Source organism: Molothrus ater, chromosome 18, assembly GCF_012460135.2.
Source record: "Molothrus ater isolate BHLD 08-10-18 breed brown headed cowbird chromosome 18, BPBGC_Mater_1.1, whole genome shotgun sequence".
Classification (NCBI taxonomy): domain Eukaryota; kingdom Metazoa; phylum Chordata; class Aves; order Passeriformes; family Icteridae; genus Molothrus; species Molothrus ater.
The window spans coordinates 2,148,498-2,171,858 of NC_050495.2; the positions used below are offsets into that span (position 1 = coordinate 2,148,498).

General features: G+C 54.9%; 1 protein-coding gene across 12 annotated transcripts in view; it reads left to right on the top strand.

Annotated features, from left to right (window-relative positions):
* Nucleotides 1–23,361, top strand: part of NCOR2 (nuclear receptor corepressor 2) — a 225,651-nt gene that overhangs the window by 184,916 nt on the left and 17,374 nt on the right. For all 12 annotated transcript variants that reach the window (XM_036392955.2, XM_036392958.2, XM_036392961.2 and 9 more), the window contains 10 exons: nucleotides 2,895–3,042; nucleotides 5,444–5,999; nucleotides 10,283–10,403; nucleotides 11,309–11,546; nucleotides 15,784–15,939; nucleotides 16,378–16,517; nucleotides 16,599–16,704; nucleotides 17,351–17,455; nucleotides 18,262–18,365; nucleotides 20,787–20,937. In XM_036392955.2, the coding sequence (XP_036248848.1) occupies nucleotides 2,895–3,042; nucleotides 5,444–5,999; nucleotides 10,283–10,403; nucleotides 11,309–11,546; nucleotides 15,784–15,939; nucleotides 16,378–16,517; nucleotides 16,599–16,704; nucleotides 17,351–17,455; nucleotides 18,262–18,365; nucleotides 20,787–20,937 (1,825 nt within the window). The remainder of the gene's footprint in view (nucleotides 1–2,894; nucleotides 3,043–5,443; nucleotides 6,000–10,282; nucleotides 10,404–11,308; nucleotides 11,547–15,783; nucleotides 15,940–16,377; nucleotides 16,518–16,598; nucleotides 16,705–17,350; nucleotides 17,456–18,261; nucleotides 18,366–20,786; nucleotides 20,938–23,361) is intronic.

The window sequence follows — 23,361 nt, forward strand, 5'->3', positions numbered from 1 at the left end:
TGCCAGAAAGCTGAATAAAATGAAAGAACAACTGAGATTAAATTGCCATGAACCTTCCTTCCTGACTCCTAAATATATAATCCCAAGCAAACTGAGCCTCCAAATCTCATCCTATAGCCAGTATCAGCCATGAGCTCTGTGGAGGAAGCACTTGTGGAGTAGCGTGACATCACTTAGTTTTGCCATGACATCCACAGATTATTCCCTGACCTCACCACCACCAGCTATTGCTGATCATGTGCAGGGAAATGCAGTGGCTCTGCTTTTCCTCCTCACGCTAAATGAGAGTAAACTTAATTAGCAGATCTCATTCATTTCCCAAATGGGGCTCGTTAATATTGTAGCCTCCTCTTCCAGGTAGGTGTGAGAGCAGGATTCAGCAGCGTGCAGGTGGCTCTGAGGAGCCGTGTGACCGGTGTGGGCTGGGAAACAGACACGGAACCAGCCGGCTGCACCCTGGGACAGGCAGCCTGTTACTGCTGGGGCAGGGTCAGGCCACCTTGAGGCTTCACTTTATCTGCCCTGCTGTGTGTTTTGGCTTGGTTTCACTGCTGCGCCGCTCAGATGTGTCCCAGCATCAGCGTCACTTAGCCTTGACCTTCAGCACACTGCACTCGCTAATCTTGGCATTTAAGGAAAGCAGGGCATCGGCAGGCACGCTGTCCTCGGAGCTGCTCCTTCTGCTAGTGGCTGGAGATAGGCCCTGTCTTCACTGGGAGCAGTCTCTGGTGTGACTGTCACTTTGGTCTGCTGGGCTTGTTTTGGCTTGTGCAGGAAAGAGAGGATAACTTGTGCCAGTTATCCCCAGGGCTGGGGCTGGTCCTGCTTGGAGACCAAGTCCTGTGGACCTCCTCTGAGCAGCATTCCTTTAATTCCTTGCTTTTTTGGATGATGCTGGCTTTGCACAGCAAAAATGCTTCAGGAGTGTGCTCTGTTGGCCTCTGCTTCTGGGAATGAGTGTGTCTGACTTGCCTTGGTCCTGCTGTTGGGACGGGCTCAGCCTGATGGGAGGTTCCCATCAGGGTGGTTCCTGTTGGTAGCAGGGTTTGGGAGCTGTTTGGGTTGTTGCTGCCACATCAGGTGGTGAGTGCAGGGAGAGGCCAGAATTGTCGGGAAGGCCCAGAAAGACATTGAGGAGGAGGAGGCATGGAGTGACCCCTCGTGCAGGGTTCTTGCTGTGCTCAGTGTATATCCTCAGTGGTCTTGGTGAGTCAGAATGCTTGAGTAGCACCAAGTCCTGGGTGCTCCTCATGAAATACCTGGTGGAAGGTAGAGGAGCAAGACTGCACAAGGAGTCTGGAACTGTAGGCGTGATAAGAGACAATGTGGTGGACTTGAACACATCTCTTGATGCAGGCAGGATCTGCTGCCTGTATTTCACATAATTTCCCCTAAATACCAGTTTAATTATTTCCCAAACCCCAGCAGTGGGGTTTGCCAGGAGAGGGACCCACGGTGCCTCTGGGGCCGCTCACTGCTCTGCTCTGCTCTGCTCTGCCAGCAGCTGCCAGCCCCAGGCTCTGGCCAAGTAGGGTGCTGAGGTAGAGGCTGGTTCCCAGCTAATTCCCAGTGAGGAGCCCGCTCCTGCCCGCGGCTGAGTCACGGACCCGTGAGTAAGAGGCAGAGAAGTCTTTGCCATAGTAACGTCGGCGCTTTGTCAGTGCCTCAGCGTGATGGGGAACTGCTGCTTCACACAGGAACGTGCGGGGCTGAATCGCTGCCGGGGCAGCACCAGGACACCACCGGCAGGGCTGGGCTGGAGAAGGGGAACCACAGAGCCTGGCGTTCCTCCCTCTGCCTCTCTGTGCCTGCACAGAGCCGCTTCTCAAGTGCCTCTTTTCCCTCTCTCCTGCCCAGTTTGATAAAAATAGATTTTGAGCAAGCAGCGTTTCCAAGCAAAAAGCAGTTGTATTTGTTTGTTTTATCTGGAAGTTTTCTAAAGGATTGAAAAGTTGGGGGTGGGAGAAGGGGGGGACCAGCTCTTCCCAGCACAGAGATCCAGCAGCAAAGTTAACGTTTCCACCACGGCTTTATCTTTTCATCCATGTAAATAAACGTCCTACACACGTCACTCATGTGGGGTTTGCAGGGAGAGCCGGAGATGATGAGCCTATTCCTACTGGTAATATTTACTCAAGCAACAAGAGCAGGAAACAATAGCAAAGCCGAGACTTTTCCTTTAGGTCTGCAGGAGGGAGCAGCTGTCCACACCCTCGTGGCTGTGGCACGTGCTCCAGCCAGGAGGGAGGGTTGGGGCTGTCTCAGGGCAAGCCAGGACACCAGGAAGTCACCTTTGGGATGCCGTGCTGCACTGAGCTTGCCCACTGTCCACCGGTGACAGCTGCCCTGGCATGGCAGTCAAAGTTCTTTGGCAGCACCTGCCAAAGGGGTCATGAAAGCAGGTGCATGAAAATGTTGGCTGGGCCGTATCTGGGGCATCAGCTCTGTTATCTGCAGATAAGCATCAAGTCTCAGCCATGCATGTTTGTGTAGCTGGCGGTAGAGCCTGGAAATGCGCAGGACCAACATGTCACACGTGTGTCATGAGCAGACATGTGACCCCCCAGGCTCTTGCCAGCCCTGCACTGGTGACCTCTGCATGCTTGCCCCTTGTCCACATATCTGTGCCATTCCTCCCCTGAATACTGAGGCCGGAGCTCCCTGTGGGGCCAGGCTGACCATTGCAGAGCAGTGAAAAGTTTTTGGCCAGGTGACACCACACTGCCAGCCGTTCAACAGGTGAGCCTGGTCCCAAAGCCTGGTGCTCAGAGGGTTTACCCAGGGCAGGGGGTCGCTGGCAGTGTCCCTCTTGACCCACTGGGCAGGACCAGTGCTCTCTGCTGTCCCATAACTCCCCGTAGGCTTTGCCTCTCACCATTGTTGCTCTTCTTCAGGAGAAAGAAAGGAACGCCAAGAGGAAGAAGAAAAAAGGCGCGGCTGTTCAGAACGAAGAAGCCGCCTTCCCTCCCGCAGCTGAGGACGAGGAGATGGAGGTGTCAGGGACGAGTGGCAACGAGGAGGAGATGGCAGAGGAGGCAGAAGGTGAGGCAGGTGGGGGCTGTGGCAGGGAATGGGCTCAGCTCCTCTGGCTTTGCTGCCTGGTCACGGCAGAGGCACCGTGCACGGCCTCTCTGGGATTGCACTCTCAAGGGGTCTGTCACCCCAAAGTCACACCAAGGTGATGGTGTCTCACAGCACTCGTGGCATCTTGGATGCCTCTGGATTTCACGCTTGCAAGGAGTGCCCTGGATCACTGCCCTCCTCCCGTGTCTGTCTGGACAGATGGCTATTTTGGGAGCCCTTTGGTTTCTGATTTCCGTCAGTGCGCTTTCCAAGAGCACACAGCCTCCCAGGACCTCCTGTAAATCACATTTCTTGGTGTTTTGCTCCAAAGGAGGGTCCCTGCATGCTCTTATCCACCACTGTGAGCTCTCTTGGAGCTTATCATGGGCTCAAGGAGAGATAACCCACCAAGGTCTGTCCCCATCTTATCAGGGCACTGCTGCTTTCCTGGGCAGTGGAGCTCCCGGAGCCCAGCACTGGAGAGAAGGCAGGAGAAGCCATGGTCTGCCACCAACCAGGCTGATGCACCTTGGTGGGCTTTTCCTCCTCCTTTCCCTTTTAAGTCATCATTTTTCTCCCTCCCAGCCATACCAAAGAAAGGAAAGAACTTGAAAGTGACAATTTTCAGCTATTTATCGCTTAGAAAGCGCAGCAGTTTGGAGTTCAGAGAAAATGTGCACAATTTTCCAACAATGCCCATTTGACTTCTGTCAAAGTAATTTAATAACTTAACCAGCACTCTGGCACCACACTGGTTCCTGGCCTTAGCACCCAGGCTAATGGGACTTGAAATGGGAAATCTTTTCAAATCATCCTTGTGAGTGACTCATTACAAGGCAGATTCCAGGTAAATCTTTGTGCAAGGTGATACGTGACTCACGGGAGCAAAGTAAAAGGTAGTTACTGCTCTTTGTAAGAGTGCCTGAGAGGAAACAACATGATTTTGAGATTACAGATCTCTTGACATGCTTCTGAGCCTTACTCCCCAAGCATCGGCTCTTGCTCTGCTGCTGGGGTGCCCTACAGAGCTGTGGAAAAGCATGAGGGGCATGAAAAATGTAATGGGCATGGAAGTGCCAGGGTGGTGTTACACAGGAGATGGGCACTGGCCCCAGGGTGACATTTGGGGATACTCAGACAATACCCTGCATTTCAGGGGCCATGTGGCCAATCCAGGGACAGGGGGAAAGACTTAATGTGGGAATTATGGCATAGACTATGGATTCAGCATCTGGAGGGAATGCAAGAAGTCTAGAGCTTGGCTGAGTTGGGGATGAGCCACTGTTGGGTGTCTCAGGACAGCATTCAGAGTAGCATCAAGTGGCAGTTGGGAAGAGTTTTGCCAAACACACTGTGAGCCTTGTCCTGGCTGGGTGATGGGACACCTCAATTCTTGTTTGCAAGTGAGTAAGATTGGAGAAGACTGAGATTCCTGATGAGTGTGGTTCGATTTCACTCTGAGGACAGATGGATGCGCTCCGATGTACAGCTTTTAGGACACAGTCCCTCTGTGGCACTCCTCTCACCAGCGTTTGAAAGTTGTCTGAGCTGCTGTGGAGGGAGGCAGGTCAAGGAATGCATGTGAGGAAGCCTTTGGGGCATGAGCGTGAGAGCCCTGTCCGGTGGGGACGCGCTGGGATGGGACTGTGGAAATCTCCTGGTGTTCCTGGCCCTGGCCATGTTTGTCCGGCCGAGCCTTGGAGGGAGTGATCCTCTCCCCAGCTGTAGAAACAATCTCTTGGCAGCACCTAACCCTGAGCAGTGCATGGACGCTTGTGCTTCCAGCTCACATCAAGCTGCTGGTGGCAGGTCTGGGAATGATCCTTCCCATGTAATAATTAACCTGTCCTGCAGCACTGCCAGCGCTTTCCTTTCGCTGACCCTGACCTCCTTTCTTCTGCCACCAACAACAAACACGTGTAGTGTTTTGGGATGATCCCAGCTGCTCCAGGGGTGGCAGAGCCAGGGAGACAGGTGATGTAAGTCAGCGAGTAGGGTGCCTGGTCTGAGGCAGCTGATCATGTGCCATGGGTAAGAGGGCAAGAAGGGAGCAGATCTTGTCCTGCCAGACCAGCCAGCAGCCAGGGTTTTCCCTTAACATCCAGCTTCCCAGTCGCTTAGTCTGCAGGCTTTTGGGCGTGTGATTTTGTGTTTGGGTGGGGGTTAACAGTCGTGCTGGGCAAGCAGAGAGGCCCCCAGAACAGCCCTTTGCTTAGCAGGCTCTGGATCTGGGGATCCCAGCACAGTTCTCCCAGCCCTGGGATCATCTCCCCCTCAGAGGAACGAGGGCGTTCTCTTCCCAGGGGAGGGGGTGGAGGCAGCGATATGGGAAGCAAAAATCTCAGGCTGATCCTTATTTTTATTTCTTCCCTTTTCTCAGCTGCAGTAAATAACAGCTCCGACACCGAGAGCATTCCCTCGCCAAGGCCCGAAGCCAAAGAAGGAGGCGAAAACGGGGCCAAGGCACCACCCGGGCCGGGAGGTGACGCCGGCACAGAACCGGCAGTCAAGTGGGAAGAGGCTCCAACGCCCCCCGGCGCTCCCCCTGCTCCCCCTGCCAACCCCGCTCCTGCCGCCAGCCCCCCGCCGGAGACGGCGCCCGAGGCTCCCAGCAGCGAGGAGAAGGTGCCCGAGGAGCTGGTGGTGGACGTGGTGAAAACGGAGGAGCCGGAGGAGAAGGTGAGCGAGGAGCCCTGCAAGAGCGAGGTGAAGAAGGAGGAGAGCGAAGAGAGCCAGGAGAAGGACAAGGGGAATGACAAGAAGGTGGAAAGCGGCGTCAGCAGTGCGGGGACGGCAGGGACGGAGGGGACGCCCAAGGCTGAGAAGAAGGAGAGCCACAAGGGCAGCAAAGGCCCCGGGGTGAACCCCGACAGCGACTCCAGCGCGACCTGCAGCGCAGACGAGATGGATGAGCAGGACGCTGTGGACAAGAGCAGGTAGGAGCGGGGGACAAGGGCATGACCCAAGGGCCAGATGAGCTTTTCCACTGTGTCACAGTACCCATGGGTGCCTTTGTGAGCTCCTTCTGGGGAGTATCAGTGCTCAGGTGCTCTCCCAGGCAAAGGGACTTCCCAGCTGTGTCCCCATGTGCCCCCAGCCCTTTGGCTGTTGCTTCCAAAGGGGCTGTGACACAACAAGCAGTGTGATGTCCCAACGCACGGGTGCTTCTAGGACATGGACGTGGGCAGATGTTGGGTGCAGAGCCACTGCATTTGCTGGTGGCAGCTGCCCATCTGGGTGACGCAATGGAGCGGGGTGTGCTCTCAGGGACAGTGGAGTTGTGCTGGTTTGCCAGCATCCGGGGCTGGGAATGGTTTCTGTCTCAGTTGGCATTGGCAGGAGAAAAGTCGCGTCAAGGATGCCTTTTTACTGCAAGAGGGGGCGAGCTGCTCCTTTGGCAGAGATGTTGCTGAGATCTGTAGGGGCAAATTATCCATCCTGGCCATAAAGGCAGGAGAATGTGGTCTGTGTGAGCTTTCCTGGGGCCATGCCAGTGGGTCTTCACCTGAGCCACTGCAGTCCCAAGCCCTCCACCCACCCCTAGGTCTGGCAGCCAAGAGCGCCTCAGACCCTTCATGGATGGCTCTTGGGACAGGGAGGAGAAACACTGGCCTCCTCCTTGGAGAAACATCTTGCTCCCCTCCCAGCTTTTCCCACAGGGCCCTCCCCACCCAAGAGCCTCACACATGGAGAGAGGGTTTTCCATTTTTTAAAGAATACATGTGAATACACACAGCTCTGTGGCACTGAATTTTATGATGGCTCCTGGGCCAAGTGGGACTCCTGTGTACACCCTGCCATTGTATGTAGGGGCAGCTGTCCCTCTTTGACTCAGAGCTGGGCAGGGACTGAAGGCTGGCATCCTGCATCCAGTGTCTTGCAAGCCTTCTGTGGGCTCACAGGGAGCAATGTGGCAGCAAGATGGGTGCTGCCAGGCTGGGCAGGCTGTGGATGTGTGCAGCGCTGTGGATGGGGTTGTTGTAAAAGCAACTGAGCAAAGTGATGAGATGAAGTCAGAGGGAGCTGGTGTGCATCCCACCGCTCCAAATGGCCTCTGTGTTTCCCCTGTCGTTGATGCAGGAGCCAGTGGATGAGTGCTGCTGGTGTGGGAGCATCCTCTGGGGTGCAGCCCCTCACTGCCAAGCAGCTGGAGCAGCGCAGGCGGTGCCAAGGGGTGGTGGAGGTGCTGCTGGCCAGCCCCGTGGCAGGGGCTGAGGCCTCTTGGCTGCAGTGCTCCTCTCCAGCAATGGCCAGAGTCCAGCACCACCCCTCCCCACCCTCCCCGGCTTCCCAGACAGGAGAAAACCTCCCAGTAAGGGAGAGTGAGGCCAACAGGGCTGTCCTCCTCCAGTTTAACATTAACCCAACCAAAAGCAGGGCAGCAGTGGCTTGCAGCAACTTCTCAGCAGCAAAGAGAAGCAAAGAAGCAAATCCTCTTGGGAACAACTTTTCCATCGCGGCTCCTCGCTGAGTCAGCTCCTATCTCGCTTGTCAAACAGTTACCAGCTTCCAGGAATATTAAACACCAAACAGGCATCCCGAGCTCCCGGGCCACTCCTCTCAGCCGGTGTGGTGATGAGGCGCGGGCGATAGCAGAGCCTGCTGGCACGGGAAGGCTGCAGCTGACGCTGGCATCGGGCGCTTCCCAACCCAGAAGCACCCACAGGGTTGATCCTCAGCTGGCTCAGAGCTTTTGGCTCCCAGTGGGGACTCGGTGGCCTTGCCAGCTGTAGCTGTGCTCCCTTGCCTTCCCCGTGGGCCTGGGGCTGCCGGGCCGCGGGCGTTGGCGCTGCCGCAGCGTGACTCGCGCGGAGCGGGGCCGCGGTGCCGCGTGAGCCGCCCCGTCACCGCATCACCCGATGCTCGCCCACCCACCCAGCGCCAGCGGGGCGTGGGTGCTCTTCCCTGCGCTTGTGAAAGCATCAAGCTGTCCCCGGCATCTCCCAGAAGAGGACAGAGGGTGGCTGGGGTGTCCCCGCGGTGAGAAAGGGAAGGGTTCAGAGTAGGGGCAGCCTTTTTTGGTCCTCCTGCAGTTCGCGCTAGCAAAGACATGTCCAGGATTGAGGAGGCGCAGCCTTAACTCATCCAGGCTGAAGGAGGCAGCTGGTTGTCTGTGGTTCCATGCAGCGAGTGCTGCAGGAGGGCTGCTGCAAGCACAGCCAAGATGTGGTTCAGCAGGAGGTCACGCCAGATGGGGACATGTGAGGGAGGCCACACACAGCTACCACTGCAGACCTGCAGCATGGTGAGGAGACACCTGCACCGACCATCCCGGTGCTGCACGTCCCATTGCTGGCCCTGCTGTAGGTGCAGGGACTCTGCCAGGCCAGTGCCACATTGGAGCCATGTCTCTGGCTTAGGGGAACCCGTTTTGGAGCTCTGATAGCCACTGCCTTTGCACAACTACTGTGGAGTCATGTTTGGCTGGGTCATGTGTCAGGGTGTTGGATCATCTGGAAGTTAAATAAGTCCCCATCCATCTCCGTGGCAGAAGGAGAAAGAGTATGGGAAATGCAGTGTCGTGGTCATCCCCAAAGCTTGATGCCTGGGAGGGGACATTTCCATACTGCTGAGGCTCAGCTGTGAGCCTGCCAACCCCTTCCTGCTCTGACTCTTTTCCCATCCTTCCCAATGCCATCAGCCATCTTAAGGCGCTGGTCCTTGGGTTTGGGAGGTGCTGGGTTGGCAGCAAGTGGATAAGAATTGTTCAAGAATTGTTCACACGGTGATTACCAGAGCAAAGCACCCAACAGACATCCCATTGTCTGGCGCAAGATCTGCCGGGAGGGATGTAATAAATTAGGCAATTTGCATATTAATGAATTTAATACTGACTTTGGCTTCCCAAGCATCAGGATCCTGGAGGGCTTCAGGAAACCTGAAGATCTTGAGGGTGCTTAAAGGGACTTTAAGGGTGCTTCAGTGTACCTCTTGAAGCACCAGCGAGTGCACAAAGCAGCTGCTGGGGTGGCAGTTCCACAGCCCAGCCTGGCATGAAGGTCTCAGGAGCAAGTGCTGGGTGCCCTTGTCCCCAGCCTTGTGTCTCAGCAGATTTTGGGGCACTGCACCCTTCCAGGAGTGCAGCTTCACAACACCCATGTGGCTCCTCAGGCAGACATCATTGGGATTATTTAGGGAAGAATTTTTTCAAATTTGCTGTCCCTTGGTTGGTTTTCCCTGAGTGCCTTACCCTGGTGCCACTGTGGAGGTGGGTCCCCTTCCCCTCTGATGCCAGGCACTGTGCAGAGTGAGGGCTGGGGCAGCCCCAGCACCATGATGAGTTTATTCCCCACACACGGCCCCGCCACGCTTGTTTATTAATCCAAGGGTGAGCATGGAATGACCTTGAAATTTATAGGCTGAAGAGAGCACTGAAATAACAGCTAAAATAAACAAATCAAGCTGTAAAGCTTGAAAACTATGAACTGGCTTCAACAGACTGGAGTCGGGAGGGAGAGCGAGCAGAGATGGCCTGGGCAGACGTGGTCCCTGAGGTCTCAGCATGAGCTCAGGAGCTGGACATGCTGAGGGTTTGACCCAAGGGCTTTTCACGCCTGCATCCCCACCCCATTTTGGTGGCACCATGGGGATGCCCCCCATGTTTGCACAGGGACTCTGTATGGCTGGCTGAGTGTTACCAGGCAGCTCAGACAGCCAAGGGGAACTGCAAGTGGTGAGGGTGCAGGGCTGCACAGCTGCTGAGTGCCAAATCCCATCCAAATCCAGTCTCTCATCTTTCAAGTGACCCAAGGGCCTGAGTTGCCTGCACATGGTGGCTTGCCCTGGCTTTAGCACCTTGATGAAAGACAGTCCTTGAAGAGCATGAAGCCCTGGGTGAGCTGTACGTGTGAGCTCTGGAGGGTAACATAGTGTCCAAATGAAATCCGGGCTGGTCGCCTCGCTCCATAGCACCCAGCTCCAGAGTCCATTTTCCCTCAGGTTCATTCTGGACAACAGCAGCTTTGCTAGAAATAGCATGGGGATGAGGGAAAGTGGGCTCAAGAGCCTCTTGAGCCAGACATAAGGGTCTTGTTTGAACATGTAATCCCTTGGGGTTGTCTTTGAGCCCAAATTCCCAGCAGCCAGCAGCGGTCCAGCACGCTCCTCTCTGATGCAGAGGATGTCCTCTGGGTTTGGCAGCACAGAACAGGGCTGCAGGCTGTGGGGGAGCTGAGGGCCATGGAGCCTGTCCATGGCTGATGTCCTGTTTTGGTTCCAGGTTGCTGTCCCCCCGGCCCAGCCTGCTCAACACCGCCAGCGACGCCCGGCTCAACTCCTCGCCGCAGAAGCCGCTGGACCTGAAACAGCTGAAACAGAGAGCTGCTGCCATCCCTCCCATTGTGAGTACCCTGCTGGAGAGGGCAGGGGCTGGGAGCGCAGCCTGTGCCTCGTGCACGCTCTCCCACTGGGCTCCACGGTGTGCATCAGGGTTGCAAGGATGTGCTCATCCCTGGGGATGGCCTCTGGTCCACAGAGAGCTGTGCCTGGGCGGTGTGAGCCCCCAGCCAGGCAAGGTGCTCCCTGTGCAGAGGGTGTTCCCAGCTGCTGGAGCAGCTCTGCCAGCAGCATTTGGATGTCTCTTGAGCTCTTTAATCAGAAAATCGTGGGAGGTCTGGACAGAAAAAGCTTCTCACTGCCACATGACTGCTGCCTCCCATGGCTTTAAAAACGAGTGCACCTTCCCAGCCCTGCACTTCATCTTGTGCTTGAAGGATATCACCTTACTCACCCATGAGTTTTGCTTGGTCCCCCTTTCTGACTGTTCAGTAGCCATGTATTGAAAGTACTGATAAATTTTTAGGCTGTGAGAAGAAGCATCCTGGTATCTCCAGGGTCAGCACTGGAGGAGCAGCAATGCAGGGTGGGCAGGGAGGAAATCCTGCTTTGGGGTTTGCATGATCAGGGAGGGCCTATTTCTGATGCTCTTCCAGTTTCCCATATCATAGCTTAAGACGTGGCTGCTGTAATGTAATGTCTGGCAAAAGCTACAAGCACATAACTGTAGATAAGAGGTTTTGAACAAGTCTGACTCTTTGCTGTAGTATCACCAGCACAGAGCTGGTACTCTTTGTCATGGGCTTTTAAAATCTCCTGTGGCTAGTGAGCTTTGAAGCCATGTTTGGTCTCTGCTAAGACTTGCCATGATAGTGTGGGGCAGGGGCTTCTCATAACTCGTGACGCCTTCAAGATTGTTACGGATGTCAACAGCACATGATGAGTGTAACCAACTCTTACTGCTTTGCAGATTTCAGAAGGTTTCTCAGAGGGGGTATTGCAGAGTGGAAGCGCGAAGCCTCAGGTGCCTCCCCACGCCTTGGCTCTCTACCAGCAGCAGATCACAAAAGCCCACGAGTCTGCCCGCGAGGACATGCCCCCGAGCAAGCTGTCACAGTCCCAGCAGCAGCAGGCTGAGAAGGAGCAGCAGCAGCCCAGCAGCAGCCCCAGGGGGAAGAGCCGGAGCCCCGCTGTTGGAGAGAAGGAAGGTAGGGCTGTGCACGCGTTCATCCGCGCGGAGCTCCCGGGGCGTGCAGCTGCACGCAGCCAGCAGCTTTCCCCCTCCTAGGTGAAAGCTTGTTTCAACCCCTGAAAGCTCTTTAATAGCATCTTGAGGCAGGACGAGAGAGGCATGGCTAATTTCCCATGTTCATTAGACAGTACATGATGTCTCATTGAGCCCACAGCAAACACCGGGCAGTGTGGAGTGCCAAGGAGGTGAAGATTGCCTTTATTAGCATCTGCCATTCACCAGGGAGCAGAGGGGCCTGGAGGCATGCCAAGGCTCTGGGTACAATGGCTCTTTTCTACCTTGCTGGCTTTCTATAAAGAATGCTTTTAATGCACAGCAGGGACCATTATTTCATTTAAAATCAATGCTAATACTGTGACTCGGAGTCCAAAGGTTCCTGTAAAGATTCCCAGTGCTTTCTCCCTGGAATAGCTCTGATGTGGTTTGGCTGCCTAATGAGCAATTCAGAGGTTCCCACCATAGAGCATCTGAAGCATTATTAGCTTGAGCACCTGGGGATCAAGGTTAAGGAGAGACGGGAAGTCCTGATGAAACCATCCTCTAAATGTGTTTTTAATCTGAGTGTTAGAGTCTGTTCCAGTTCAGAGTCTGTGTCCCTGCCCCCTGTAGCTTGCCCGTGGCTCAGTTGTTAAGGAAGATGAGAGGCTGTCCCCAATGGCACGGTCAGGGAAATTGGCCTTGCGTGGGTACAGTGTCCACCAGTGCTGGATCCTGAACAGGAGTGGCTGCAGCTGCAAAAATCACCTGCTTGTGCATGGAAGAGAAGGGTGGATAAGACTGCACTGAGGAGGCACTGGACTTGGCTGTGATGTTTGCTGGAAAATCACTGCACTAGTTCACCCTGGGGCAGCCAGCATTGTGGCAGCCTGCTGTGCAGAGTCCAGGCCAGGTAGTTATTCCTCAAGCTGTCATGTTCCTCTGGACAGAAGGATTTGCTTGCATTGTTGGCACTTGGCCACAATTTTTTCAAACAATAAATAGCACCATGTGTGCATCACACCTTCAGAATGTTTTGCATATAAGCAAGGAAGGTGACTGCTCACCTTGCAAGAAAGGGAGTTTCCCCTAAGTCGTTGCCACCCGTGAAGTCCCATTTCCAGTAGATCTTATCCTGCTCTGCTCCTGTTTGCTGCGCAGGTGGAGCAGTTCCCCTCCAGCTCTTCCTCCCCAGTGGCAGGTAATCAGGTTTGATCTCCTGTGCTGTAATCCTGTGCACATCTGATGCTGCACTGCTCAGCTTCCTTGTGATCTGGGTGCCACTGCCAGCACTCCAGCCCAGAGCTCTGCATTGCCCGTGTCCCAGTGCTGCAGCTCCAGCTTCCTCCTGGCCACAGGAGGATGAGGAGGTGAGGCAGATGAGTGGGTATGAGGTACAAGGCAGGCTTTAGGTGTTGAAGTCACCCACTCCACTCTGTGGTCTGCTGGCACCATTATCAAATACAAGGATCTGTTATCCAGGTGGATCTTTTGTTGCTTTGTTCCCTGAGAAGCACTAATGACATGAAGCACTTTATTCTCTTCTCTGTACAGCTCTGAATATTTCATGTTAATGAAAGTAATTATGCCTCCCTATATCCCTGCAAACATCTCAGTAGGTCTTGGGCTCCAGCTGTGTGCTCTCCGAGCCCTGTGTGGCTGTGCATCTGTGCTGGGTGCCACAGTGGGTCTGGGATGCATGTGGGCCCCAGGGAGACATAGGCTGGTCTCCCCTGTTCATAGTGGGAGCGCATGTCCCTTTTGAAAAGCAGCAGGTTTGTGATGAGTCACCTCAAGGGGAGAAATCAACTCCCCCAAAGCCCTGGTTTCAGTACAAGTATGGACTCAGGCACTGTCTCAGTTCTGTCTCTGCCTCTTGGAACACATCCTGGCTGTGGGTCAGGGGTTAGAAGGGAGATAGCCAGATATTCCTGGCAAATCTGTGTGCATCCCTTCCCTCCCCTGCTCTCCGAGCCATCCCAGTGGAGTGGCAAGCATCCAGACTGCAGACATGGCTCGGAGTTAAAAGGGAGAGTCCAGCACAGCCTGCAGAGCCCTCTGGAAAGCAGCCCTGTGCCACCTCTCAGCAAGGGGCTGACTCCACCAGAGCAGGTACTCCTGTTCCTCCCTGGCTTGATAAGAGAGCTGGAACTCCTGCAGCCGCTGCGGAGATCAACATCCTTCTCACCGCTCTGGATCCACTTCAAAGCCGAGCCTTGCACACATCCTGGCCCAGGCCTTGGCTGCCTCGCAGCTGCTGGCTGGGGCTCTATCAGCTTGGAGGGTGGCCAGCCAGCCATACCTTCCTGAGCCCTGCCTGGCCTTCCAAGAGGAGCTGCTAATCACGGGGCTGGGCACAGGCAGGCAGCCCTAGCCCTGCCTGGATCTCACCGACAGGCAGATCCCTTTGCCCAGTGCTGAGCTGCTGTCGGGCATATCTTTGGTTATCACTGGCGGCTGGAGAGCCAGCAGGGTGTTTGGTGTTGATTTAGTTGTGTTTCATTTGGCCTCTGTAGGCGATGGGGAGCCAAGAGCATTAATTTGGATGACGGATCATATAAACTCTGACTCCTTCGCTCCCATTCCAGGGACTTGATAAACGGTAATAGGAACTCTCTCTTCCCCGTGTAAGTGCTATTTTATCAAGAGCTGGCTGAGTTATAGCCACCCTCTAATGCGGGGGCAATTAGGAACTGGCCACATTTCACAGGCTGGAGAGGCTCACAGGGGAGGGGATGGCTCCCACGGGGAGGGGAGGAGGACGAGGCTCTCCGAGAGCCATCCAGGGTGCACACAGCCTTGGCTGACAGTGCCTTGGCTTCAGGGAACGTCTTCAGCTGGAGATCCCAGTGCTGTTTGCCCCCACACGAGCAGAGCTGAATGGGGCCGAGCTGAAGGGGAGAACATCAGGGAGTGTGGGTGTGCCAGAGACTCTCCATCAGTGAGGAGGATGTGCCTGGATTCTCCTCTGTTGGCAGGATGAAGGGATCCTCTCTGGGACCCTACATGGGGATGGGAGAGGCCACAGCCAAGGTCTTGTCCACCAGGCTGCAGAGGTGTGAGTGCCTGCACACCTCTGTGTGCCCAGAATGGATTTCTTCTCTCACTGAGGCAGACAAGAATAATGTCCCAGCTTCTGAGTACACTGAGCATTAATAACGATAATGTAGTAAAGCCTCATTAAATTGGGCCTCTGATAATCTACTTGCCCTATTATTAGGCTTAGCAGGATTCAGCATCTATTTTTATCAAAAATTGATGGTTAAAGGCTGGGTTCATTTGTGATTGCCATTGTTTACTGCCCAGTTTCTAATTTCTGGTCAATGCAAACGTTACACAGGTGGATCTGGGGAGGAAGGGCAGTGCAAAATGAAGTGTTTATTGATCACAAGCAAATCCTACCAAACCTGCCTCTAACCCATCCAGAAAAGGCTGTCTCATCCATCTGCTTAGCCAAGCGTGAGGATGCACTTGGCATAGAGCTGGTGCACATGAAGCCTCTCTTTTCCTCAGCATCTTCCAGCACATGGCAGAGTTCAGGTGTCCCCAGCACAGCTCCTCCATCATTAAACTCTCCTTGGCCTCCCTTCAGCCTTTTTATAGCCAGGATGAGCCCAGCCTGGTATCCAGGATGGGAACCGGGTAATTTTGGGAAGCTGCACACCACAGTGTAGTCACCAGCAAGCTGGTACCCTCTGGATGTCCCCATGCACCAGAGGAGTGCCAACATTGCTGCTTCTTGGCTTTAACCTCAGGGAAGGATTTGGCAGCATCATCATTAATCCTCCAGCCCTGCCATGCTGGGATGATGTGGAGCTGTGGGCACAGGCAGGAGCTGCCCAGGAGCAATTCAGTAATGGCCAAGTCCTGGCAAGGAGCTGGACTCTGCATGTCAAATGCCATCTCTCCTGGGTGAGGTGGGATGGCACCAGGTCCACAGAGCTTCCTGTGGGCAGTGAGCACCAGCAGAGTCACCAACAGACACCCCACTGCCCTTTAAATCTGAGTAAAATAAGTGCTGTGAAATCCAGGCAGTGACACTGAGCTTTTTCCTTTTAGCTTGGTTGGAGAGTTCATCCTCACCTCATGGCCAAGTTGGACTGAATTGAAGCCATCTCCTGTGCTTGGAGCTGGCTCTTGCTTGCCTGCCATGCTCACAGGGACCCCTCACTCATGTTGGCCACTGACCATGCAGTTTCTTTCTGTGTCCTTTGCAGAGAAGTCCGTGCATTTCTCAGCCATTGCAGAGGTTCAGAAGCTGAGTGCTGAGTCAGTGGCTGCCTCGTGCTGGCCCCCTGTTCTGTCCTACCCCCGGGATGTGATCAAAACTTCTCCCCAGACGGAGCCCCACTTGTTCCAGTACAACCCACCAGGCAAGTAAAACCCACTGGCTGTGTGACATGTGCCCTCCCCTGCGTGACCTGGGACTGAGCCCAGAGGCTGTGCTTACAGCCACTGTCACAGGGTGGGCTCTTTAAAGGTCCCAGGGTGGTCAGGTGTGTCTCCCAGCTCTGGCTGTACAGGTGTAGGGATGTGGTTTGTTACAGAGCAGTGTGGGTGCAAAGTCAGACAGGTTTTATCCCTCTCTGGCTGGAGGGCAGCTCATCCTCCGGCTGCAGAGGGGACAAGGCAGTAATTTAAACTATTCCAGTCCTTTCCAAAATGGCTGTGTGACTTGGAGCTCGTGCAGGCTCACAGCCAGCCCGGTCACTGCACCCAGCCCCTGCTCCCTCCCATTCCCCTTCCATCCCTGATGGCTGCAGCTGCTCTGCCTGCCCTCAGTCTCACTGACATTTGTGTTCTCCTCACAGGACACCCCATCCCACTAAACCTGCATGAAAGCTCTCGCTCAGGGCTGCAGAGACTAGCCAGCATCTCCAACCCTCCTCCCCTCATCTCCTCCACCAAGCACCCCTCCGTGCTGGAGAGATCCGTCGGATCCATTTCCCAGGTAGGCCACTGAAAGGTGTGAGAGGTGGAGATGCCTCTCAGGGACCATCAGTTGCTCCTGACCTCTCCTCTTGCCCCACAGGGAATGCCCATCCAGCTCCACACACCCTACAGCCCCGAGCACGCCAAGGTCCCCGTTGGTTCCATCACCATGGGCCTGCCACTGACCATGGATCCCAAGAAACTGGGTAAGGAACTGGGAGAGGAGTTGTTTTCTCACATGTTCTGCAAGCAGGAGGGAGCAAGCTTGCCAGAAGCACAGGGGAAAGGAGGAGCACAGAGAGAACTGCTAAGAGGATGAAAGGATTAGTCCATCAGGGGAGCAGAGACACAGGGAGCTAAATTTGTGCAGTTGCAGTATAGGAAAGCAACAGCTCAGTCAGGGACACTTCCCAGCCTATAAATACCCTTCAGGTAATACTGTGATCGAAGGAAGGAAATATATTGTTGCTCCCCAGGCTGGTAGGATAAAGAGTAAATGGCCTGAAGTGAACAAAGAAAGTGTTTAGTCTGCAGATTTGGAAGCTCTTGTTAACAGCAGGAGGGAATGGGTGAGGGATCAAGCCTGGGGAGGAGGGATATGAGCTCTGTTTCCCACTGTTATAAACCAGCACAGAGTTTCCAGTGTCAGCTCTGGTCCTGGTGTGGGCAGTGCCAGGGTGAAGGATCTGGCTTTGCTGGATGGCATTTGTGCATTCACCACCCTGGGGAAGCCCATTCCAGGGAGTTGGGAATGGCAAAGGTGCTGAGAAGGTGCTGCCTCCAGGCTGGCACAGCCAAGGGCTGTGGCCCCGTGTCCTGCACCTATGCTGATACCTGGTTAATGTTTTCCAGTGCCTTTTCCTGGAGTAAAGCAGGAACAACTTTCTCCTAGAAGCCAGGCCAGCCAGCCAGAAAGTCTGGTTCTGCAGCCATCCCAGGAGGGCTCCATCCTGCGGGGTGAGGACGCGGAGTGGGGCACCTGCCCCAGCTGTGGGGAGGGAGGGAGGGAGGGATGCTGGCACTGCCAAGCCTGGTGGATGCCACACTGGCTGCAGCTGCCCAGTGATCTCAGATTGGACTTCTGGAATTGTGCCCAGCCAAAAGGGTCTCTTTGCCCCTTTACCTCCCCAAATCGGGGCCTCAGGTGTTGATTCTGGTGGAGGTTTTGTGTTCAAGGGGCACCTGAAAATCTGTTGCTTAAGACAAAGCGAGACCTGTTTAAATTACATTAATTGGTATTTTCATGCTCTTCTTCTTCTCAGTTGGTGCTCCAGCTGATCAGGGACCCCATTTTGGTTAAATACAGCCCTGATGGATTTCTTTCCCTATTAACCAGGCAGAAGAAAATAAATGCAGAGGTTTCTGGTTTGTGAACCTCCCAGTAAGACAAGTCAGGAGCCTGAGTGCTGTGGGCTGGCTCAACCCAGGACAGATCTGTGTGAATGAACTCAAGCCACCCTGAGCTGCATCTCACCACAGATCTGCTCTGATCACATCAGGAGAGGCTGAGCCAGGCTGTGCTTTCTCCCAGGCTCATAAATCTGCCCAGCACCTCCACAGAGACAGCAGGGAGCTGATAGCCTCAAGAGACTTGGCACAAAGGGCTCTGCAGGGTTTGGGATTGAGCACTGACAGCTCTTGGAGGGTGTCCCCTCCAGTACCACAGAGTCTGGGTCAAATCCTGCACTCAGTAGTCTCAGCCCCACAGGTTCTGTGCTGAACAGCAAATCCATCCCCCAGCTCACAGGTTTTGTGTCCTACAGGTACTTCCCTCAGCTCTGCCTCGGGAGGAAGCATCACCAAAGGAACACCCACATCCAGGCCCCCTCCGGAGTCACCCATCACCTACCGAGGCTCCATCACACATGTAAGTCCTTTGTCACCCCTGGGTGCTGGCAGCTGCAGCCTGTGGTGCTGGACATGGGCACTGGGGGTTTGTGGGGCACACTGGGTGTGCAGGACAGGCCTGTGCAGCACCTCTGTGGTGCTCCCACCCCATGGAGCCCCTCAGAGAGGTCTGCAAGCAGCCCCCACTCGGGATGGCACGAGCGGTGTCCCATGAGTGAAGACTGCAGAAGAGCAGAGCCCAACAAATAGCAGTGCAGCCTTACAGCACCTTTAAACCCAGCTTTGCCTTTTGTAGCTGTAAAGAACAGAGGCAAAAGCAGCTGTAAATGGCTCTGGCAAAATCATCTTGTCAGGGCAAGAAAGTGAAGCCGAGCAAAGGAGATGGGTGGAGGGCCCAGGCCAGGTGGAGGAGGGAGGAGGCTGTGAGGGGCAGGTAAGGTAGCAAGAGCTCCTGCCAGGGCTGAGCATGCTGTGCTGGGGGTCCTGCCCAAAGGCTCTTCAGCAGGAAGATACTTTGGCCTTAATCTCCACCATCCATCTTCAGAAGAGCAGCTGGCAAGCGGGCGATAGTTTCTTGCAGTGTGAGTTATTGCTCATCTGGTAACAGAGCAGAGAGCATTAAAAAAAATAAAAATCTGTTTCCCATGGGGATTTTATCTGGCTATCATTCAGGTATTTAAAGACATTCAGGCTCCAATTTTTGCCTGCCTTCTTCAAGGAGGATGATCATGCTCACTTTGGCCCTGGGGACCTGATCCTGAATCCTGGCCCAGAGCAAAGGCTTAGCTTGCCTGGTGCCCTGTGTCCAACATCTGCCAGGAGTGGGTGCTCAGGGGCTGTAAATAACCCATCAGAGCAAACACTTGCTCCATCCTCTCAGATGCTCCTGTAGCAGCTGTGGGCAGCAGTGGGTGGGTGTGAAGGACCTTGAGTACCACGTGCCAGTTGAGGAGATCAGCATAGTTTGTTGAGATAGTGCTTTGCATCCAGTTAATTAATCCAGCCAGCTAATGAATCCATCCAGATTCCTTTGTTTGGCTGGGGATTGAGGTACCAGGGCCAGACCCAGGGCATTGCCTGGCTCTCCTGCTGGCCCAGCAGCCTGCATCCCTCTGCTCCTGCTGGGGAGAAGGAGCCCCCTGTTCTGGCAGCAGCTCCTGGTACCAGAGCTGATACTTGATCTCAGATGAGTCATCCAGTTCACAGGAAGCAGATCTTGAATATATGCTCTCTGCTCTGAAGCCATCTGTCATCACTTGCTTTCACATCCCCTCGGAGCACATCTGTGGAGGGAGGTGCCTTACCTGGGGCTGGGAGAGCCATTGCAGGTGCCCAGATCCACTGCAAGGGTGGGTGCCCAGAGCACTGAACCCACATGCTGGTATGCCCTGGCTTTTGGGGACTGCTGCTGCTCTGAGGGCTTGGTGGAGAGCAGGGGCAGCCCCAGGCAGGGGTGGGGAAAGAGCCTGAGTGGCACAACCGGGAAGCACCAGCAAAGCTGGCGGGGGCATCGTGTCCCGAGGCTTCCCCCAGGCATCAGTCCCAGGGCTTGCTGGGGTTAAATGAGCTGAGTAGGCAGGTGTCAGTCAGAGTGTCACTCTGACAGCATCACTGTGCCTTCCCAGAGATGGGGAAGGGGGGCTGTCACCCCGTGGTGGCTGTTCCCAGCTGGCACCGACAGGTTGCAGTGGCAGAAGGGCGTTAATCACCAGCGACTCCTCAGGGACATCAGCTCTGTGTGTTTTGAAGGGGATTCGGGGGGCAGGTGCTGTGAGCTGTGTCTGCTTGTGGTGAAGGAGAGGTTTCAGTTCACACTGGGTGTGTGTGGGGAGCCTGCTGCTGTTCCTGTTGGAGATCTGAGGCAGGCTCTGCTCCCTGACCTGCTGCAGGACCGGTTTCGTTGTCGCTGCCGTCTCGCCCGGGCGCGCTGCCAGCCGCAGCTCCTGCACACAGGCAGCTCCCTGAAGGTCACACTGCTGCCAGCAGATGTGCCTGGGTGAGCAGGACATCTCTGTGGCTCCTGTGCCAAGCTGGGGAAATAGGCTGCAGGGAAAAAGCTAATGCTGGAGCAGTGCCTGCTGTCACTAAGGTGTCCTCAGGGGAGCACCAGCCCTGTCCCCCAAACCCGGGGAGAGGGAGCAGGCCAGGCAGCTTACTCCAAAACACACAGGGTGAGAGCTGCTGTTTTGGAGGTCTGCGCTCTCCTCATCCCCTGCCTCTTCCCAGCAGCCTCACACAGATCACGTACCTTTTTACTGCTGCTCGTTATCGTTCTCATCAATAATTAAGCTGCAAGTCCCTGGCTGTTGGCTGCGCCAGGAAGCGGAGGCCGGGTGTGCTCCCTGCGCTCAGCTTCCCGCGAGGAACAGCCAGTCCCCGCACAGGCGTTTGCTTAATTGGTTGTGACACTGTTAAATATGGATCTTGGTGGCTTTCCAAGGGCACCCCGGCAGAAGTGCTGTACAAAGGAACCATTACCAGGATAATCGGAGAAGACAGCCCCAGCAGAGCAGAGAAGGCGAGGGAGGATGCCGTGCCCAAAGGACATGTCATCTACGAGGGCAAGAAAGGCCACGTGCTGTCCTACGAGGGTAAGTCCTGATCCTCTCTGCCTTTTTAGGGCAGGTGCCAGGGGTTTGTGCCACTGTGGATGGGACTTGGGAGCTATTTGAGGAAAGGCTGATGAAGTACAACAGGCCAGCCTCCTGTCTTTGCTTCCAGCGCTTCTCTCCCTTCCCACCCTAGTGCCCTGTGTGTCTGTCTGTCCCATGTGATTATCTTGTCTTAGAGATGGCAGGCAGGGTTGCAATGATTTTGGGACACAGGGAAGAGGAGAGGACCAGATAGGAAGGTGTTACCTTCATCCCTAGCACCCTGTAGTGGAGAGGGACTGATGAAAAACATTACAAGAGCACTCCCAAACTCTTGGGCCAAGGTGGACTCAAACCTGCAAGATGGAGGCAATGAAGGTTTATTTACCTGCATTGACTTGAGCACCGTGAGGCTTTTCCAGCACGAGGCTGCCCTGCAGGAATCCTCCTGGACCCAGCCTCAGTGTCTGGTGGGTTTTGCTGGAGCTGGTGAAGCCATTCCTGCCTCCCACAAGGAGCCTGTCTGGGGATGCGTTGGCTGCACCCCTGCAGCACGGGAAGGCTTTTCCTCGGTAGCTGCCAGCAGTGCCTCACTGCATCAGTGGTACCAGCAGGTGGTCAGCAGCTGCTCCTGCCTGCTTTGCCCATCAAAGCTGCTCTGTGTGTCCTGGTGCCTCCCGTTGGAGATAAGCAGATGTTGCTCTCCAGTGAGGCTGGAAACAGCCCCATTCTTGCCTTTCACTGTGTGCTGGGTCAGGCATCTCTCTTGTGGAGCTGGACTCCTGCTGGCTTGCATCTGTAGTCAGGAAGAGCCAACTTAGGTGCTGCAGCCCTGAATCCTCTTGGGGTCAAGCACTGGCGTGTGCTCTGGTGTGCACAGGGATGGCTGTCCTCATGTGTCACCTCCCTTCTCACTTGAGTTTGGAGATGACTAAGGAGCTGATCCCAACCTCAGCTGCCTCAGTAGGTGTCTGTGGGAAGCTGCTGTGCTGCTGAGCCCTGTGCCTCCCTCCCTGGGGCACAGTATCCATTCCAGCCTGCCTGGCAGCCTGAGCCCTGTGGGCAGTGCTGCAGGCAGTGTGTCCCACAGAATTCCCTTTCCTCGTGGCCACAAGTGCAGGCAGCTCCTTTCGTCACAGGCTGCGTTGTCTTATCCAGGGCTGGCGCAGGGGGTTCAGGTCAGGCCATGGGGACAAGCTCCAGCTGTTGTCACCTTTGTGTGTGTCCTGGGACCACAGGGACCTTTCAGGACAGGGCCCTGTGCTGTGCCTCCTGCCTTCCACATGGAAACTGGCTCACAGCATGTCCCCCCGGGTCCACTGTCAACTCTAGCCCAGATAAGAAATGTCACCGAGGAGGACTTGACTGGATGCCCTTTGGGACAGTTGGCAAGGCTTGCACCAGGGAGGACTCAGGAAGTGTTTCAGGACTTGTTTGTGCAAGAAGCTATTTTAATCACCTCTGCCCGGGCTGGGGGTCGAACAAGGCTGATCTCAGAAATAGCACCATCAGGGACAGATGGGGAGTGCTCCTGGCAGTGAGGGCTGCCCATGCCCAGAGCTGGGATCCTGCTCCACGCAATGAGGGAGCGCTGCAGACCAAAATCTCCCCTGTTGTTTGTGTTAGCCTGAGTCTCCCTGGCTGCAGCCTGTGTCACCTCTCACGCTACCCCCCATGAACACGTGGATGAGGAATTAATTCCTTCCTCTCCCCAGCAGCCTTTTACATGCTTGGTAGCGTTTATCACATCCCAAGTGATCCCGTGAGCTGCTGCAGCCTTGCCAGCCCTGCCTCTCTCCTTCCCCCTGTAGAGCCCAGCGAGGCTGAGCAGCCCAGGAACAGAAGAGTTAAAAAAAAAAATTAAATAAGAAAACTGAAACTGTTGGTGATTATGAATTTTGGCAAGCAGAAAAAAAATTGCAAATTCTTTAGTGTCATGAGGGTGCTTAAAATAAAAGAGCTGTAATGAGACGAGATCCTGTAGCATGTGTGAGCTGAATTGTGCTAGATTGGTTATTCTCATCCTGCATATGATTGCTGATGGCTTCTGCAAGGCGAGGAACGTGGGTTTGGAATGGTTTTCTTTCTGTTTAGTCTCTCTTCTCCCTCACGCCCTCCCCCTGCTTCCCGGTGGCACAAAGGGTGCCTGGGAGCACGTCCCCTCCTGCACAAGGGCTGGTGGCAACAGATGTGCCTTGATGACAGGGTGCAGGCACATCACCCACATGGTGCTTGGCTGATTCTGAATGTCACCCCCGGATTTCTGCTGTCAAATGGAGCTGAAGCAAAGGCTCAGGCACGGACCCCCTCTTGTTTCCCCACACACAGCCCCAAACACTTTGTGGATTGAGTGGGTGCTGATTGCGGAAACCAACAGTGGGTGTGAAGTTGTAATAATCCCATTTTATTAATTACTGGTTTTGC